The sequence below is a fragment of the Eptesicus fuscus genome, chromosome 7 (assembly GCF_027574615.1).
Source record: "Eptesicus fuscus isolate TK198812 chromosome 7, DD_ASM_mEF_20220401, whole genome shotgun sequence".
Lineage (NCBI taxonomy): Eukaryota > Metazoa > Chordata > Mammalia > Chiroptera > Vespertilionidae > Eptesicus > Eptesicus fuscus.
In genome coordinates, this window is record NC_072479.1 from 84899234 (window position 1) to 84918866 (window position 19633).

A 19633-nucleotide genomic window follows, 5' to 3' on the forward strand; every position below is an offset into this window, starting at 1 on the left:
TAAACAGGAAAGGTAAATGAGTGCTTTGAGGGTGAGGTTAGCATCTGAACTATGTGATACTTTGGCAAGAATATTGAAGAATCAAATTCTTAATTATAGCACTGCTTCACAGAACTATTTTTCTTTTCACCTGTGAATAGACTCTATCCCTTAGTTGCACAAAACCCAAATAGACATTTGTAAATCCTTTTGGCCATTGTTATTATTATTTTTTGGTTAATCCTCACCCAAGGATATATATATTTTTTCATTTTTAGATGAAGGGAGAGTGGAAGGGAGAGGGAGAGAAGAGAGAGAGAAACATTCATGTGAGAGAGATACATCAATTGGTTGGGCTCCTCCTCCGCCCTCCTCCCCCAATGCCCTGACCAGGGGTTGAGCCTGCAACTGAGGTACATGCTCTTGATGGGAATTGAAACTGGGTGGACCCTTCAGTCCTCAAGCCGATGTTCTAGCCACTGAGCCAAACTGGGTAAGGCTGGCCATTATTTTTTCATACTTACTTCTTGAGGTTGCCCTCTTATTTAGCTACTTAGAAATTGGAGGAAAGATGGTTGTTTGACTGCTAAAGGCCAGGTAGGACAATTTAGAGGATTTTAACTCTCCAATAGTAAAATAGCATTTATTTATTTATTATATTTTTAATTTTTATTTATTGAATTAATTGGAGGTGACATTGATTAATAAAATAATATAGGTTTCAGGTACACAATTCTATAATACATCTTATGTATATTGTGTGCTCACCACCCCAAATCAAGTTTCCATCATTTATCCCCTCTTTGCCTTCTACCTCCCCCAACGCTTTCCTTTAGTAATCACCATATTTGTTGTCTGTATCTATGAAGGTTTTTAAAATTTATTTCTTTGTTTAATCTCTTCAAAGACAAGAAGGACAAAGGAAGTAGCTAATTATGGGAACAGGAAACCTCAAACAAGAGGTCTTTTGTGGTTTTAGAGCCAGAAAATTTAGTATTGCTCAGTGGCATAAAGGTCAGGTATTAGTATTGCTCAGTGGCATAATAATTAGAGCCAGGAAATTTAAATCGCTCAGTGACATAAAGGTCTCACCATGGAGGTGAGAACCTGGCCAGGTGAGGCTACTGCTCCCAATAGAATGATGTAGACCATCTTTCCTGAGGGAGCTGGTGGTTATTCTAGACATGGTTTACTTCAGCCTAGGACAGGAAGAACAGCATGATGCTGTGAAATGATAAGCCACTGAGGTTTGAAGGTGTGATCAGAAAGCTTGAAGATACCACTATGAGCTATGTGCGCTTGATGAAGTTAACGTCAGGAACAAATGTGTAAAACATGTGGTTTCCCAAGTGAAAAAGAAGCTTTACAGCAAAGCAGCAATTAAATAAATAAATGAATGCTTTATATACTCATATTATGTTTGCATAAGTGTGTTTTGCACAAAAGTGAATTTGGAAGGCAGTATAAGAACATTTAAAATATTCTTGCCCAACCATCATGGCTCAGTGGTTGAGCATTGACCTGTGAACCAGGGGGGTCATGGTTTGATTCTGGTCAGGGCACATGCCTGGGAATGTGGGCTCAATCCCCAGTAGGGGACATGCAGGAGGCAGCTGATCAGTGCGTCTCTCTCATCATTGACAGTGCTCTTTCTCTCTCTCCTTCTCCCTTCCTCTCTGAAATCAATGAAAACATATATAAAATAAAATATTATTAAAATTCTTCACCTTTCTGTTTTATTAACAAGTGATTGTGATGAAGTTTTGTGCTAACAGTGGTTGTGATACAGTTTGGTGCTTCCAATTTCGTGTGTTTAATGAAAGGGCCATCCTAGGAGTTTCAGTTTGGTCTGAAGTTACTACTATTCTCTTCTGATGCTGGTTGTCTCCTCATTTAGAAAGAAATCTGTTGTGTTTTTTTTTTTTTTTTTTCAGAATCAGAGCTTAGGAAAACAAACAAATGAACAAACAAACAAATCAACCCAAAACAACTAGAGCTTAGAGGTAGCTGCTACACAGTTTGGGTCTTTGATCATTAATCTCATTCTATATCTCTCTAAAACTATGAACGATCTAGATTTTGTAGTCAGTTTCTCTTCTCTTGAACCACCTTGTTTATCAAGTGCATGTGGAGGCATCATATCTCTCTATGTGCGGCAGTGACGATAATGAACAAGATGATGCGGTACTCATCCTATGGAGTTTATATAGAGGGGACAGACAACTCTGTACATGTGAAAATGTGTTCCACACCAGTGGTTCTGTGGAGCACACCGTGCCTTTCCCCACCCCCTTCCCCCCGGGACGTTTTCCTTGCCTCTCTCTCCTAAGCTCCAAGGGCCCTTCTTTCACCTCCGTTCCTTAGTTCATGTCTTTCATGGCTCACTTCTTCTAACTCTGTGACTTCCTAAATAAACATTCTCTTATCGTTTTGGAGGGAAAAAAGTGTTCCCCCCACCTGTGTGGCCTCCATCATGAGACCTACCCACTCTCTCAGCAGCTCTAAGGATGCAAATGAAATCGAAGAAAGGCTCACACTTGGCCAGTATGGCTCAGTTGGTTGGGAAGGGTTACAGTAGGGGGCCTGCAGGAGGCATTCTTACATAGATGTTTCTCTCTTTCTCTTCCTCTCCATTCCTCTCTCTCTAAAAATAAATAAAAAACAAACAAAAGAAAAACAAAAGAAAGGCTCAACAACATCAATGTTTCCAAGGGCAGTAAGATAAATAATCAGATCTGAGGTCACAGAATTTCCCAGATCCTAAAATCATATTAATGTATCCTCCCCAAACCCCTCTCCCCAACACACATGCTTTATTTCAAGCACCTGCACCCTAAACCTGCCACATTAGGGTAGAGAACCTAGCTCAGTGTCAGGATTTCTGGATTGTAGTCCTGCCTTGGGAGAGATAGAAAAGAAGAGCATTTACTTATATTGAGGTCTAAGAAATCCTATCTGTAATGCTTATCTCATTGAATTTTTCCAAGTCTGTGAAGTGAGTACTACTCTTATTAAACATACTAGAGGCCCAGTGCATGAATTTGTGCATGGGTGGGGTCCTTCGGGGAGGCCTGTGGAGATTGGCCCAGCTCATGCCCCCAGCCTCGCAGCCCCACAGCCCCACCTGGCACCCCTCCTTGGCCTGGCACTGCCCTCTCACCTGCTCCACCATCCCGTCTGCGGTGCGATTGATTGGGGCTGGGCCCCCCGTGAGGCTCCCTCAGTGCCTGGCAGCCCCGCCTCCCCCACCCCTGGTCACCATCTGCGGGGTGATCTGCAGGGTAATTGGGCCCCCGTTAGCACCCACCTTGGCCTGGCTCCTCCTGCTCACTGCTCCACCATCCGCTGCAGTTCCACTCTCGTTGGGGCCCACTGGGGCAGGCAGCACCTCCACTGACACCCACTGCCAGCACTGCATTGCCGACACCCACCATGTTCCGCACTGCCCCCTGGAGGTCAGCACATGTCTTAGCAAGCGGTCAAACTCCTGGTTGAACTCCCAGTCAAACTCCCAGTCAAATGACTGCCCGAGGGGACAATTCGCATATTAGGCTTTTATTATATAGGATGATAGTGCCCCAGTGCATGGATTTGTGCACATTGAAAGGAAATTACTTGGAAGGTGGCTGGCGGGGTGGGATTGGGTGAGATGGCCACCCTGGAGCTAACCTCCTGCTGTCCTTCCCTGGCATCTGTGGAGTGAGCAGGGTCCCTCCAGCAGGTCTGGTCCTTTGGCCTGGCCTGTGAGGATTGGGCCAAAACAGGCTCTCCTACATGCCCCAAGGGGTCCCGGAGTGGGAGAAGGCACTCTACAAAGTTGCTGTCGTACAGGCTATGGAATGCAAATGCAAGTGTGCAGTAAAGCAGATTCGGGGCTGACAGTGCCCCAGGAACAACATAACCCACTGCTGAAGGTGGAATTGCACAGCCATGCGAGGAATCGGGCTCCCTCCTCCTTAGTTTCAGGGTGTGTCATCTGAGAACCTCCTCTGCCAAGTCTCTGCAGCTTGGCAGCTCCTGCATTGAGCATCTGCCCCCTGGTGGTCAGTGTGTATCATAGCGACTGGTCAGATGGTAGGCGAGACACCTTTTATATATATAGATGAGAAAACTAAGATTTGGAGTGACTTGTTGAAAATGTTATTGCTAGGAAGGATTTGAATCTTGGATTTCAAATAATAATATTTCACACTTAATGAGAGCCTGCTATATATTTGCCAGTTCTACTTAGGCTCTTTATATGATCTATCTCATTTTATCCTCACAGCATCCTTGGAAGGCACATATTACTGCTTCACTGATGAATTTGAAGGCTTAGAGAAGTAAGTGACTTGTTGCAAGTCACACATAGAAGCTAGGACTGGCATTTTAAGCCAGATATTCCTGTTTCCAGAATTCATGTTTTGTGGCAAAAGGTTTGTTAAAAATCCAGGCCCTGCTAAATTCATAGTCTGTATTCTAGTCCATCAGGCCTGATGGAAACAAGGGTCAAGAACTAGCAATAACCTGTCTTTTGGCAAGTCAGTTAGCCTCTTAGGATTAGTTTCTTAATTTGTAAAATGGGTGCAATAAGAAATAGCTGTCAGCCCTAGCTGGTTTGGCTCAGTGGATAGAGCATCGGCCTGTGGACTGAAGGGTCCCAGGTTCGATTCCAGTCAAGGGCACATGCCTGGGTTGTGGGCTCGATCCCCAGTGTGGGGTGTGCAGGAGGCAGCCGGTCAATGATTTTCTCTCGTCATTGATGTTTCTGTCTTTCTCTCCCTCTCCCTTCCTTTCTGAAATCAATAAAAATATATTAAAAAAAAAGAAGTAGCTGTTAGCATTGGGAGGTTTCAATATGCTTCTACACACAGCATGTTTGATGTGCTTATGTACACAGTAGGTTCTCCAGTAAATGATAGCGTCTCTGTCTGCCATCTTTCCACAACCATTCTGCTTCTTCCACTCTAACTTCCTGTCTCTCCTCAGCAGAACTTCCTTCCTTTTCCCCTCTCCCTCCCTCTTTTCTTCCCTCCCTCTCTCCCTCCTTCCGTTTCTCCCTTCTTCTTTTCTCCCTCCCTCCCTCCCTTCCATCCTTCCTCCTCTTATTTATTTATGGCATTAGGATAGAGGGCCAGGGATCTTCTCTGTTTTGAGCTTGACAAAGCCAATCCAAGGTTAGGGTAAAGAAAGAAGAAAATGCCCAGCATCAGGTATTCCTGTAATATCCAGGCTCTACCCATAACATCTTGCTTACATTATTGAATGAAGTTCATGTCTGGGAGGTATTTCAGCTACTTGCTGCACGTGATGACAAGGGGCAGGCCTTGGTAGTGATTCAGAGACTAAGGATTGCATTGGATGGAGGACAGAAGTTGAGGGCCAAACCCTGGGCATCATAACCTAAACGGGGTCCGTACATTCAGCAGACGGGGTTTGGAATTAGTTTGGAGGGGAGGGGAGAGGCATGAGCAAACAAGAGCGGGGAGGTCATCTCAAGCATGATGTTTGCTGGTGGCTAGAGGTTGGTAAGGAAAGAAAAGAGGAAGCAGAGCCTGTTGCAATCGGGGTGGGTTTGTTTCTGCATAATTAATTTCCCCTTTTTGTTCCCCACCTCACTCCTCTTCCCCACACTCCATAGTAACTACGACCAGCTGATTTGAGAAGCAACTTAAATTGGTTTCATAGAACTGTATGTCAGAAGATTGACAAGGCCTGTATGAAATGATAGCGAATGTCTGGCTCATAGAAACAGTTAGAGAAGTGTATTTCTTTTAGCTGGTAGGTTGTCGATATCTATGAAGTAAGGTTCGTGGACAAAACTTAAGTATAGAAATAACTTACCAGCATCTCTTCTTAAATGATCAAATACGAACATTTTCACACACAGCTAGTAGTGTATAAATAAAACAACTTTTCTGGAGAGCATTAAGTAATATGTGTCAAAGTTCTTTAATGTACATGCACTTTGACTCCCTAATTTCATGTTTAAATTTTTTCCTAAGGAAATATTCAAAGGTAAAAGCCAAATATTTTTTATACTAGCAAAAAAATGGGAACAACCTAAATGTCCCACAGTGGAGAATTGCCTAAATAACTCATGATATAGTCCATGTGGGTAATAATTATATGGCTTTTAAAATGATACATCTTTTCCAAATAGTAATAAGAGAAAGTTTCTGACAGATGGGCCATACAGGGTATCCCCAAAAATGTATATGCATTTTAATAGTTGATAGCTCAATTTTGAAAATGAAGTGTATTTTAATAAGCACTACCTTTATAATTATTCAAAGTATGTGTATACATTTTTGGGGATACCCTATATTTTAGGCATATTTTTTAAATGAGAAAACATGTATTAGATAATAATTGATCAAAAACATTGTGTAAAGTGACACCAACACTGATAGTAAATGGATAAAACATAAATTTTGAACCCAGTTAGCATGGCTCAGTGGTTGAATGTTGACCTATGAACCAGGAGGTCAAGATTCAGTTCCCCGTTAGTGCACATGCCCAGTTTGTAGGCTCGATCCCCAGGTTGAGGGGGGGAGGGACGGTGGTACATGCAAGAGGCAGCTGATCAATGTTTCTCTCTCATCATTGATGTTTCTCTCTCTCTCTTTCTCTCTGAAATAAAAAAAAAAGATATAAAAAAACATACATTTTGATAATGTATGGATAAAACGGTAGAAGTACACCAAATATTTTATAGTGAAGTTATAGAGAAAGTTTCTGACTGGTGGGCTATTTAAGTCATGATACTTCTTACATATATGTATATTGACATATTTATACATTTACATTTTAATCATTTATTTTTACTAGTAGTTTCTTTTAAGTAGGCTGGTTTTTGTGAAAAATATTAGTATTTGTTTTTTGAATGCTGTGTACCTTTATCTTTTTAGTCCTCGGATGTTGCTTTTTAAATGCAATCTTGCAGATACCAAGTAGTTGGTTAGTTGAGATGAAGGAACATGTAGCTCGTGACCGTCTTTCCTTCGCATCAACACCAGCTTTCATCATACAATTTCCTTTCATCACTTTGGTCAAGAGGAGGGGCAGACAATTTTGGGTTGGAGTATTATTCAGAGATGATTCACTGCTGCCTTCCATCTTACAGCCCCTCATGCACTCGAGGATCCAGGGTTGGAAACTCTAACATCTTCTACCTCATTTTTGGGTCAGCTTTCTCCACCTGCATCCCTACATCCACAGACACAGGTAACATTTACTGCTAATGCCTCAGTGCTTAACCCGAGTACCCTATTAGTGCTCCTTATAAAGAAAACAATCTAATAAACTAGGATTTTAGGAATATGTTATTTTATCAATTACAGATGACTAGGCATGAGTATGGGATTGATTAGGAAAGCAATCTCGATTGCGTTAAAACTACATCATCTCTGAAGGGAATGTGAAAACTAGCTCAGCGTTCACATTTAATGTGGACTGAATGATTTGCATGGTATCTATTCCATCTTGAAGGATTCTGAAATAGAAAATACCCCCTTTCCTTAGGAAATTGGAGAAAATGTGAATAGTGAAGTCTAGGAAATTTTGTAAATTAAAATGTAAAAGAACAGAGCTACATATGCAATTTGTTTTTCATACTATCTGTTTCTTGTATATCATCTTTTCACATGGATTACTACAAGGAGCAAGGTACATTTAAAATATTTATTATTTAACAGTTCCTTTTTAATATTGATATTCATTAATAAATTAAATTCTTTATAGATATTACCTATTGACTGCCTTTAAAATTTTTTATTTTAACATAGACCTCTCAGGCAGTATCATACACAGGAAGATTATTTCTAGAATTTTAATGTACATGCAGTCATTTGGGATTAAAAATGCAGGTGTTTGGCTCCAACCTGAGATTTTTATTCAGCATATCTTGCATGGGGCGCTGGAATCTGAAATGTTAACCAATCTGCAAGGTTAACTCTCAAATAATTCTTGGGATACACTTTGGGAAACACTTCGATCGAGTTACATTATAATTGAATAGAACAAGTGAACTTTTTAACAATTTATATGCAGAGTTGAACAGTAAATAATGGTTTTTAAAGTCAAGATATTTATATTTTTAGAATTTAAAAAATGTAGAATTTTGGTGTTTTAAATTGATAATTTTAAAGGTGTTTCAGTCATTTGGGATGGTACCAATTGTATGTATATGTTGAACATTTTGAGCAAGACTGGGTAGGTGAATAGGACCCAGTCTATTCAATCTATTGATAAATATTATTTTTTTTCATATTTTCTAATAATCATGGGTGTAATATTATATAAATTCCTTATATAAATCAGTCTCAGCTTATGTGCTTTAGACATTCCAATTAGTTAATAAATACACATTCATATCACAGGCAGACATACACACATACCTCTCATTTCTGGCATGTCCTATAGACTAACATTTTACATTTTCTTTAGACAGAAATCATCCTGATGCAAGGTTTTAATGCAAAACATTTTTCTCTTTGTACTCTAGAGATGAGCGATCAGGAAGTAATTTATTTAACCCCTGCATTTCTTCAGGGTCCTTCAGAGCCACAAAATACATTAAGGCCTGGTGGTACTCAAAGGCCTGGGAAAACTGATGGCAAAGGTATGTTTTAAGCATCTGGATTCACCCGTTCTTATGGCTTGTCAAATGCTTGAAGCTTGAAAAAATGTTTTTATCTGTACTTCAGGTTCTCAGATGGTAATAAAAAACCATAAGGTTTGTAGCAGTAGAAGAGAGCTAATAGAATATTTTCATTCAAATTTGATCAAGGACTTTTTGAGGCCTTTAATCCCTGGCTCGATGCCTGTTTGTTGGAGTGTTGTCCCGTACACCAAAAGGTTTTGGGCTCGATTTCCAGTGGACCGTGTATGGGAGACAACCGATAAACGTTTCTCTCTCCTCTCTTTTTTATTTATAATAAAAATATATCCTCGGTGGGGATAAAAAAAAAAGTAGAATCTCAAGAAAACATTGCATTTCCTAGACAAATAAAAGTCTAAGAGACATTTAAGAGATGAAAAATATGATTTTATTCAGACAAAAGATATTTTAAGTGCTTTAAATATTTACCAAACCTTGATGGCAGTGAAGCTGCAAATATATTAAAATCAAAAGGCGCATTCTAATTTTTCTATTCTCTCTCTCTCTCAAATATTGTCACAATTAAACTTTAAATTGAGAATAACTTTTACTATTTTAATATAGTGATGGTAAGAGATACAGCTTTCAGATATTGAGGACACAGTAGGAGGCTAAATATAGCATTGTCTAGTGAAAAATAAAGTTGATGAGAAAGAAAGGAAAGTTGATTTCTAGAAGTATCTTTAAGAATGGATCCCAATCACATTTGCAGCTTCAGTATATCCACTATTGGCTACCAATTTCTCAAGAATATGGACTGCGCCCGGCCGGTGTGACTCAGTGGTTAAGCACTGGCCCCTGAACCAGGAGGACATGGTTCAATTCCCGGTCTGGGCACATGCCTGGGGTGCGGCTCTACCCCTAGTAGGGGGCTTGCCAATTGATGTTTCTTTCTTATTCCTGTTTCTATTTCTCCCTCCCCCTCCTTCTCTCTAAAGTAATAAATATATACTAATAAAAGCCTAATATGCTAATTAGACCGGACAAACTTCTGGAATCCTTCCTTCTGGACCAAGCCTCTGCAGGCGGGAGCCTCGGCAGAGGCGGCTGCAGCAACGGCGAGGGCCAAGGTCTTTGCACAAATTTCTTGCATAGGGGCCTCTAGTATATATATATATATATATATATATATATATATATATATGTATATATATATACATATATATATATGTATGTATGTATACACACACATATTTAAAAAAAGAATATTGACTGCTTTCCTTTCTTCTTCATGATTAGTTATGATTACCGCAAGGAGTACACACACTAGTGTGGATTCTCATAAATGTGAGAATGTGTCTACTGTCACCTGAACTTTCTAAAAATATATATTTTATTGATTTTTTACAGAGAGGAAGGGAGAAGGAGAAGGAGAGGGATAGAGAGTTAGAAACATCGGTGAGAGAGAAACATCAATCAGTTGTCTCCTGCACACTACCTACTTGGGATGTGCCCACAACCAAGGTACGTGCCCTTGACTGGAATTGAACCTGGGACCCTTCAGTCCACAGGCCAACGCTCTATCCATTGAGCCAAACCAGCTAGGGCTGCCACCTGTATTTTTGAAATCCTGTAGAACTGTTTTTGTGTGTAGGATTTCTGCCATGGGTGTAAGCCAGTCAGAAATCTGAAACTTTAAAACTGTAACTACTAGATTCCAGATTTAGATCAATTTGTACGATATAATTTTGTAAAACTTTTAAAAAACATTTGTCCCTTTGTTGCAAATGGTGTCCCAGTAAAGGTTAGTAGTGGGCCAAGCTCTACTTTTGGTGATATTTTTAAATTAAAACATTTTTTATTTAATGGTCTTAAATGTATGATATATCCTGGACTATGCAAGTGGATTATGACTTATCTTAAATTACATGTAGATTAAATTATATTTTACCACACATGAAATATATATATATATATATATATATATATATATATATATATATATATAATCAGCCTTCTATCCTGCTGATTATATTTTCTTCTTTCTTTAAAGAGTTTTCAGTACCCTGGCGTCTCATTGCAGTGGCTCTTGGGATCCTCTGTTTACTTCTAATCATGACAATCATAGTGTTGGGAACAATGTGTAAGTAACTAAATACATCCTTCGAGTCTGAGTAATAGCACTAATCACCAATTTTGCAGTTATTAACAATCAATTGTTCCCTGGATATCATAAAGGAATGTTTCAGATGGCTTTTTCTTGGTGATTTTTTTCCTAGACACATCAGAGTATTATTTTCATTTCACTTACCTATTTCAATGACTCTGCAGCCTCATTCTTTATCATACAGGTAATATTCCTTTTGATACAGGACTTAGTAATATTCTGCGTTCCGAGTTTTGATCAGTGTGAATCTCAGATAAACATTCTTTAAGAAACAACTGTTTGAAATAAATTATGACTTTCTTTTATTGTTCTATGATCTCACTTATATGTGGACTGTGATGAACAAACTAAACTGATGAACAAAATAGAAACAGAGGCATGGATACATGGAATAGACTAACAGCTGTCAGAGGGGGAGGGAGGATTAGGGTGGTGGATGAAAGAAGGTGAAGAGGTTAGCCAAAGAACATATATGCATAACCCATAGACACAGACAACAGTGTGGCGATAGCCAGAGGGAAGGGGGTGGTGGCTGGGTGGAGGTGGGCAAAGAGGTGGGGGGAGGGAGGTAAGGGGACATTTATAATAGTGTCAACAATAAAAATAAAGCTAAAAGGAATGCAATGAAGAAATGATTTAGTAAAAATTTAGAGTGATTCTGTACATAGATGTTGGAATCTTGAGTCCATCAACTTTTATTTTTTATTTGAATTTCTTGATATCTTTATAGAGAAAATCAGTAATATATTGCACTCAGATAAAGTGACATATTGGGATCTTTCTCCTTTTTTTCCTATATTTATCCTATTTAATAATAATGGTGCTATTTCTTCATGTGTCTTAGTGCAGATTTTCATACTCAGAAGATGTGTTGCTAAAAGTTGGCTAACTGATTTTTACTTTGGTACCTATTTTTAAATAATGTGCTAACTATCAAAATGAAACTAAACTGAATGGTAAGGTGTTGCTATCATAATTTTATTCAGATCTCTTATTTTATTTATTCTAGACTTAAATTGCTAACAGTGAGAAGTTTGATCTTTTCACTTGTATCATCAACTTACTGAGGTGTTACTTTCTAAATGTCAAATTGCTAATTAGAGTAATGAAATGGGTTGATTGTCGAAGTGAGATTTTTTTCTCTATACTTTCAGCATTTAATCATTCTGAGTATAGTTTTGCGTTTTATCCTCTCTATGAATCTTAGTTTTTCAGTATAATCAAGAAAAACATCAACAAGATGAAATTCTACAAAACCTCAAACAGAAGTACCACATTTTGCAAAATGACAACTACTTAACAAAGCAACTTTTGGCAAATAAGACTCTAGAGTCTGACATTCTCAAAAATAAAGCAGTTCAGTGGGGAAAGAATCCGGTCTCACCATTAATAGAAGAGAAGATATGTCATAGAAAAAAGAAAATCTCTTCAAAATCTTTGCAAAATACAGGTATGAAGGAACTCTTTAGTGAGAGACTGCATGAATTTTCATCATTTCTTCAGAAGCTTCAAAGTTAATAACAGGCTTGTGATATATTCTAGTTATCTAGGTCTCCTGGGGAAATTTAATTTATGCCTCTTAGAAATAATATGGGTATTTGAGATTGCTTATTTTGAATTTGGGTTTGAGACCCCAGGAGCCATGTTTAGATTAGCAGCCTTCTGTATTCCCCAAAAGTTAATGGCAGTTCACCTACTGTTTCCAGAAGGTGAAATAATATGTTAGCTCCCCTGAAAATTCAGATTATTTTGGATGTGTAGGCAAATTAGTCACTTCTACTTTATTGCTGAAGTAGATGCTATCAATAAAAATAGACATAGGCTTCAATGGGCATAAAGCCTTTTATTTGGATGCTGTTGTAAAGATAATTGTAAGTGTGTGTGTGCGCGCGCACATATGTGTGTTGGCCTGTCTTGTTTTTCCAATCTGCCTTGACTTCAGATTTTTGGTCGACTGTGATCAATATGTATTCCTTACAATACATCTGCAAGATTTGTCATAGTGTTGATATTTGTGCAACTCTGTGTGGCAATACCTATAAAAAATTACAGGAGATGAACATATTAATTTCATACAATAAATTCTCTTATCATGCATAGCAATGGAGTGAATTGACCTGGTTATCAGCAATTAATACATATTTGTTTAGGATTTAGAGTTTACAAAGAGTTTTTGCATATTTAATCTCATTTAGGCATGGTAATCAGTGGAAATTACCATCTCCATTATTAAAGCATTAATAATATTTTTAAAACTTGGTGTATTGCAAACTATATGAGATAAAAAAAAATTCCAAATAATGTTTATTCAGAAGACATTCCAGAAATTTCTTTGAATTTTATTATTCTTTAAGCAGCATATTGAGGTATTACTAATATTTTAAAAACTGTATTTATTTAATGTATACAATTTGATGACTTTGGATATATACATACACTTGTAAAATGATCCACAATTAGGGTAATATCTCCCAATTGTTCCTCATGTCCCTTTTTTATTTTTGTGGTAAGAACACTTGACATACAATCTCTCCTTTTACCAAGTTTTTATTTTATTTTTTTTTAAATCCTCACTTGAGGATATTTTTCCATTGATTTTTAGGGCGAGTGGCCGAGAGAGGGAAAGACAGAGAAAAACATCGATGTGAGAAAAACACATCAATTGGTTGCCTCCTGCATGAGCCCTGACCAGGGCCCAGTCTGGGGAGGAACCTGTAAGTAAGGTATGTGCTCTTGACCAGACCAAACCTGGGGCCCTTTGGTCCTCAGGCTGACACTCTATCCACTGAGCCAAACTGGCTGGGGCTTCCTACCAAGTTTTTAAGTACACAATGCAATATTGTTAACTATAGGCACTATGTTGTATAGCAGATGTCTAGAATTTATTCATCTTGCATAACTGAAGCTTTATACCCATTGAGCAACTACCCATTTCTCCCTCCTACTTGCCCCTGGTAAGCACCATGCTACTTTCTGTTTCTCTGAGTTTGACTGTTGAAAATACCTCATGTAACGACATTCATGTAGTGTTTGTCCTATGTCTGGCTTATTTCATTTAGCATAATATCCTCAAGGTTCATCCATGTTGCTGCATATGGCAGGATTTCCTTCTATTTAAGGCTGAATTGTACTTCAAGTATGTATAGCCCACATTTTTAAATCCATTCATCTGTTGATGGACATTTGGGATGTCTCCACATCTTTGGCTATTGTGAATAATGCTACATTGAACATGGGTGTGCCAATGTCTCTTGGCATTCCAGAAGTTTGATGAACCTCAAGCTATCATTATTGGTAGCTATTAAGATTTTATCTAGTTTAGAAGGCTGATAGATATATTGCTATGCTTAACAGAATGCCAGATAACAAGAAGTTTAATGTTTTACCTTATATGTTGTAGGCGAACTCAATGAAGAACTCTGGTCCTGTTGTGGAGTAAACTGTTATATTTTTACCACTGAAAATAAAAACTGGAAAGAATGTAAAGAGACTTGCCAAAATAAAGGATTATCTCTTTTGAAGATAGACGATGAAGATGAACTGGTATCATGGATGATTATATTCACTTTTATTCTCTTGGACTTTGTCTCCCACTCTCACACCCAAGATATTGAGGACAGGGGGAGGGGTCCCAAAAAAGGAAACTTCAGCTATTCTTTGTGTTGTGTCTGTTGAGTGAGCAAAAATAGTACAGTTAAGAGTCTCTCAGGAGACTCTGCCTACTAACAGGAACACGATCTTGTTATTTACTCAGCACTCAATACTTATTATCCATCATGATCATTTTTATGTCCAAAGTGGAAACCTCTTCGAGGATGCATTTTGGGTCTTTGCAATCATCTTTCTTTCAAGAAAAACACTCACAGAGAAATATGTCTCACTTTGGATGAAGTACTTAATCTTACAGGCTGGAACCAGCAGTTATTTCTCCCAATAAAGTGACAACTGAAATCCTGGAATAAGCCCTGACTGGTTTGGCTCAGTGGATAGAGTGTTGGCCTGTAGACTGAAAGGTCCCAGGTTCGATTCCGGTCAAGGGCATATATCTTGGTTGCGGGCACATTCCCAGTAGGAGGTGTGCAGGAGGCAGCTGATCAATGTTTCTAGCTCTCTATCCCTCTCCCTTCCTCTCTGTAAAAAAGCAATAAAAAGTATATTAAAAAAAATCCTGGAATAACATGGTGGAGTAGTTACTACCAGGAATCCAGGAGGCAGACTGCCTGTGGTCATTTCCAGCTCTGGCACTTACTAGTTCGGTAACCTTGGTAAATGACTTAACCTCTCTTAGTTTCAGTTTCCCCACCTGTTAAAATGGAGATAATGATGAGAAACATAAAACTGATAACAGTTTTACAGTTTTAGCCTCATGTGATTTTCCTTGCATCTGCAGGCAACATTTACTTGATCAATAGTCTTAAAAAAGTTTTTTTTTTAATTGATTTCAGAGAGGAAGGGAGAAGGAGCGAGAATTAGAAACATCAATGATGACAGAAAAATCATTGATTAGCTGCCTCTTGCATACCCTACACTGGGGATTGAGCACGCAACCCTGGCATGTGTCATGACCAGGAATCAAACTGTGACCTCCTGGTTCACACAATTTATAGACAAATCCAACAGATGTTTTAAATCATAATGCAGAAGATTTTATGTTGACATAAAATATTTTCTGTATTTGATGCATTTAAACAGTTAAATTTAAACCTATATTTACAAAACACATTTAGTCATTTAATTAGACATTATGTAATATGTCACTTTGATTTTACATTTTTGAACTAGTAAATATTTCTAAATTCTTCCCCATTTTCCTCTACCCCTTCCAACTACTAAACTATAGCAAAGTTTTCTTTTATGAGGCTGACGGCTGTAATGTACACGTCCCCACATATGCTTATTTTACTCCTAGGGGCCTGGTGTGCAAAATTCATTCATGGGCCCGGGGAGGATGGCCTGCATCCGCTTGCAATACAGGACCTCTGGCTCCTAACCGCTCACCTGCCTGCCTTCCTGATCACCCCTAACACTCTGCCTGCCTGTCTCATAGCCCCTAACCACTCTGTCTGCATGCCTGATTGCCCCTAACCACCTCTGTCTGCCTAATTGCCCCTAACTGTCTCTGCCTTGGCCCCCCACCACTGTGGCTTGGTTTGGGAAGACATCCAGAATGACGTCTGGAAGGTCGTTCAGCTGTCCAGTCTAATTAGCATATTACGCTTTTATTTTATTTATTAATTTTTAATTTCTTTATTGATTAAGGTATTACATATGTGTCCTTATTCCCCCATTAACCCTCAAACCCCCCATTCATGCCCTTACTCCTCTGTTGTCTGTGTCCATTGGTTAGACTTATATGCATGCATATAAGTCCTTTGGTTGATCGCTTCCCCTTCCCCCACTGTCCCTTACCTTCTTTGAGGTTTGATGTTCTGATCGATGTTTCTCTGTCTCTGGATCTGTTTTTGTTCATCAGTTTATGTTGTTCATTATATTCCATAAATGAGTGAGATCATGTGATATTTATCTTTCTCTGCCTGGCTTATTTCACTTAGCATAATGCTCTCCATCTTCATCCATTTTGTTGCAAATGGTAAGAACTCCTTCTTTTTTACCGCAGGACAGTATTCCATTGTGTAGATGTACCATAGTTTTCTAATCCACTCATCTGCTGATGGGCACTTAGGCTGTTTCCAAATCTTAGCTATGGTGAATTGTGCTGCTATGAACATAGAGGTGCATATATCCTTTCTGATTGGTGTTTCTAGTTTCTTGGGATATATTCCTAGAAGTGGGATGACTGGGTCAAATGGGAGTTCCATTTTTAGTTTTTTGAGGAAACTCCATATTGTTCTCCACAGTGGCTGCACCAGTCTGCATTCCCACCACAGTGCACGAGGGTTCCTTTTTCTCCAAATCCTCGCCAGCACTTGTCATTTGTTGATTTGTTGATGATAGCCATTCTGGCAGGTGTGAGATGGTACCGCATTGTTCTTTTGATTTGCATCTCTTGGATAATTAGTGACTTTGAGCATGTTTTCATATGTCTCTTGGCCTTCCTTCTGTCTTCTTTTGAAAAGTATCTATTTAGGTCAGTTGCCCATTTTTTGATTGGGCTGTTTATCTTCCTTTTGTTAAGTTGTTTGAGTGTACTTTTATTATTATAGATATTTGTTTTGAAGATTCCTTCTTTCACTAAAAAATATGCTATAATTATTTTCTTATATCCTTTAATATCTTTATGGAGCATGCGTTTGAATCAGTATCAAATTATTTTATGTCTCCTATTGTTAAATATTTAGATTTTAATTTCTTCCCATGTTTTAAATAATCTATGACACTCACAGCCATTTCTTTAAAAATATATTTTTATTGATTTCAGAGAGGAAGGGAGAGGGAGAGAGAGATTGAAACATCAATAATGAGAGAGAATCATTGATCGGCTGTCTCCTGCATGTCCCCCACTGGGGATTGAGCCTGCAACCCGGGCATGTGCCCTTGACCAGAATCGAACCCAGGACCCTTCAGTTCCCAGGCTGATGCTCTATCCACTGAGCCAAACTAGCCAGGGCTCTTGCAGCCATTTTTGATACAAATAATGTACTAGGAGAAAATTGTGTTGGAAAATGAAAATACAAGGAATGAGGGTAGAAAGAGCTTTCTCGAAAGGAGGTATATAGGATGTTGTGGGAAGCAGCAGAGAACTGGCCACCAACTCAGCCGGCTGCTTTACCTGTCGTCTCCATTCATCTCACTGATGGAAATTTAGTCACATATGTTGTGATTCCTTTACAGTCCTTCCTTCAATCTCAGACTTACAAAAGTAACCACTGGATTGGAATGTCATTTAATCAACAGAAAAGTAAATGGGAGTGGATTGACAAAGGCACACCTGGAATGTAAGTCTCTGAAATGCATCCAAACTATAACATCAGTGTTGGGGTAGGAAGTATTGTTTCTAAAAAGTATCTTCTCTCATTTCACACAGAAAAAGTGTGCGCAGGCCACAAGAACCTTCTGCCCGTTACTCACATTTAACATATCTTATGTGTTCTGCCCATGCCTCACAAGCTGTTTAGTGTCATTTATCTTATGTGTTTCTTTCCCTTTTTTTCCTGCGGCAGATTTGAATATTTTAAAATAACCCTGCAAAAGCAAATTACATGAGGAATGGTTTATGATTTTGGATTCTTAAGCGGGCTTGTTCTTTTGGTCTTCTGCTTAAATCTAAGGTTTAAGATAATTCTAGGCTATTTATTCTGAAGACTAGCAGCCCGTTTGCACGAAGGTTCGTGCAATAGACCTTCATTCACCTGGCTGCCTGCACCAGTTTTCTGCCGGCACCGGGGACCCAGGCCTTGGCTGTAGCCACCACCTTCTGCCTTCTTTCAGGGTCGGGGCTTGGCCCCGGGTGGCGGCCTTGGGCTCAGCTGCACCCTAGCCACCCTGCTACGGATCGCAGGAGCCGACCCCCGGTGGTTGCCTGCGATCCATGCAGGCTCCCCGCTGGGCTCGGCTGCACCCCAGCGTCCCTGGGATGGTTTCCTGGTGGGCGTGGCTGGTGGGTGTAGCGAAGGTACGGTCAATTTGCATATTACTTTATTATTAGGTAGGAATTATTAGGTAGGATATATCCCTTTGGCATCTCATCCCTATGTAGCTTGTCCTTTGTTTAGGGCGGTGGGTGGAATTCCTTATTCGGCATACTCACCTTTTGCGTTCCCCTCCTTTACTTAATAACTCTTAGCCTGAGTGTGAATTTGCTTCTTGCCTGCCAGTTCATACATTTATTCAAGAAGATTTCAATTATTTTTAATCAGCATCTTTTATTTATTTTTTAATAGAAAGATTTCTGGCACCTAGTCCACCACTTTTCTTAAGAAGTCCTGCTTTTACACATTTCTGAATGGATTGTCATGTTTTAGCTAATGATTAGCTATGGGACTGGAAAGGAAAAGTAAACAAAGCAAATAAAAAGATTGATTAAACCTCATTTCTGACTATATTATAATTCTACTTTTTTCTCTATAGAGTATATACACATGAGACCTGATTATCTGTATCATAGAAATTCTTCTCTTTTTAATCTCTCACTTTTGCTGAAAAAATTACTGTAACAAAACATGTTTGCTACATTATAATCCCATAGCAGTATTGCAAGGTAATTTTGCCTTCTGACTAAAACTTTCCAGAGTGGAATAAAAGGGGAGACTGTGGGTGTAATCAAGAGGCTGAGGGAGATTCTATTTGATGGATTAAGAGCCAAAGACAATGCTCCAGTGATGACTAACATTTGTGTAATCCTGGTCTGTAGGCAACTGACTTAAAAATTACGATTTATGTTATTGTAAGCTTCAGAAGTAAAAGTTGACTACACATGTTTTTTGTTTTACAGTAATATTTCAATAACAAGTTTCAGGAGAGGAGAATGTGTATTTTTAGCCTCAACGAGAATAGCAAGTATTGATTGTTCTAAAACCTACAATTGTATCTGTGAGAAGAACATTGTCTCCCTCCTTAATGAATATACTCAAAGGAAAAGGTAAAATGGAATTTTGCCATTTTTAGTGTGTTTCCTGTAATGATCTGTGATTAGTTAACAAAGTAATGTTTTTGACTGCAGGACTTAGTCCACTGCAGAAACAGAGATGCTGTAAGAGAAGAAAATGCTCTTTTGGACAATAATTTGAGAGATCAGACGTCATTGGTCTTCGTGGAGAAGCGGGGAAGATTTTGCTTTTGGAGAGTAGTTATCCTTCTCTTTAATGGACCTGTGGAAATCTCTGTTTCTCTTTCCTGGAACTACACACAGAAACAATTAGAAAACTCTTAAGTACCTGGGTCTTTTCCTTATTTGTAGGATAAGTCATTGCAATAACCTCTGATTTTGAGAGATAACACAATTAAGA

General features: G+C 38.8%; 1 protein-coding gene across 1 annotated transcript; it reads left to right on the plus strand.

Moving 5' to 3' along the window:
* Positions 1-8466: 8466 nt before the first annotated feature.
* Positions 8467-19270, plus strand: LOC103285421 (killer cell lectin-like receptor 2). Its single transcript, XM_028143924.2, has 6 exons — positions 8467-8581; positions 10614-10703; positions 11935-12177; positions 14128-14270; positions 17520-17623; positions 19120-19270. The coding sequence occupies exons 1-6, from the start codon at positions 8467-8469 to the stop codon at positions 19268-19270; spliced, it is 846 nt and encodes a 281-aa protein (XP_027999725.2).
* Positions 19271-19633: the final 363 nt, after the last annotated feature.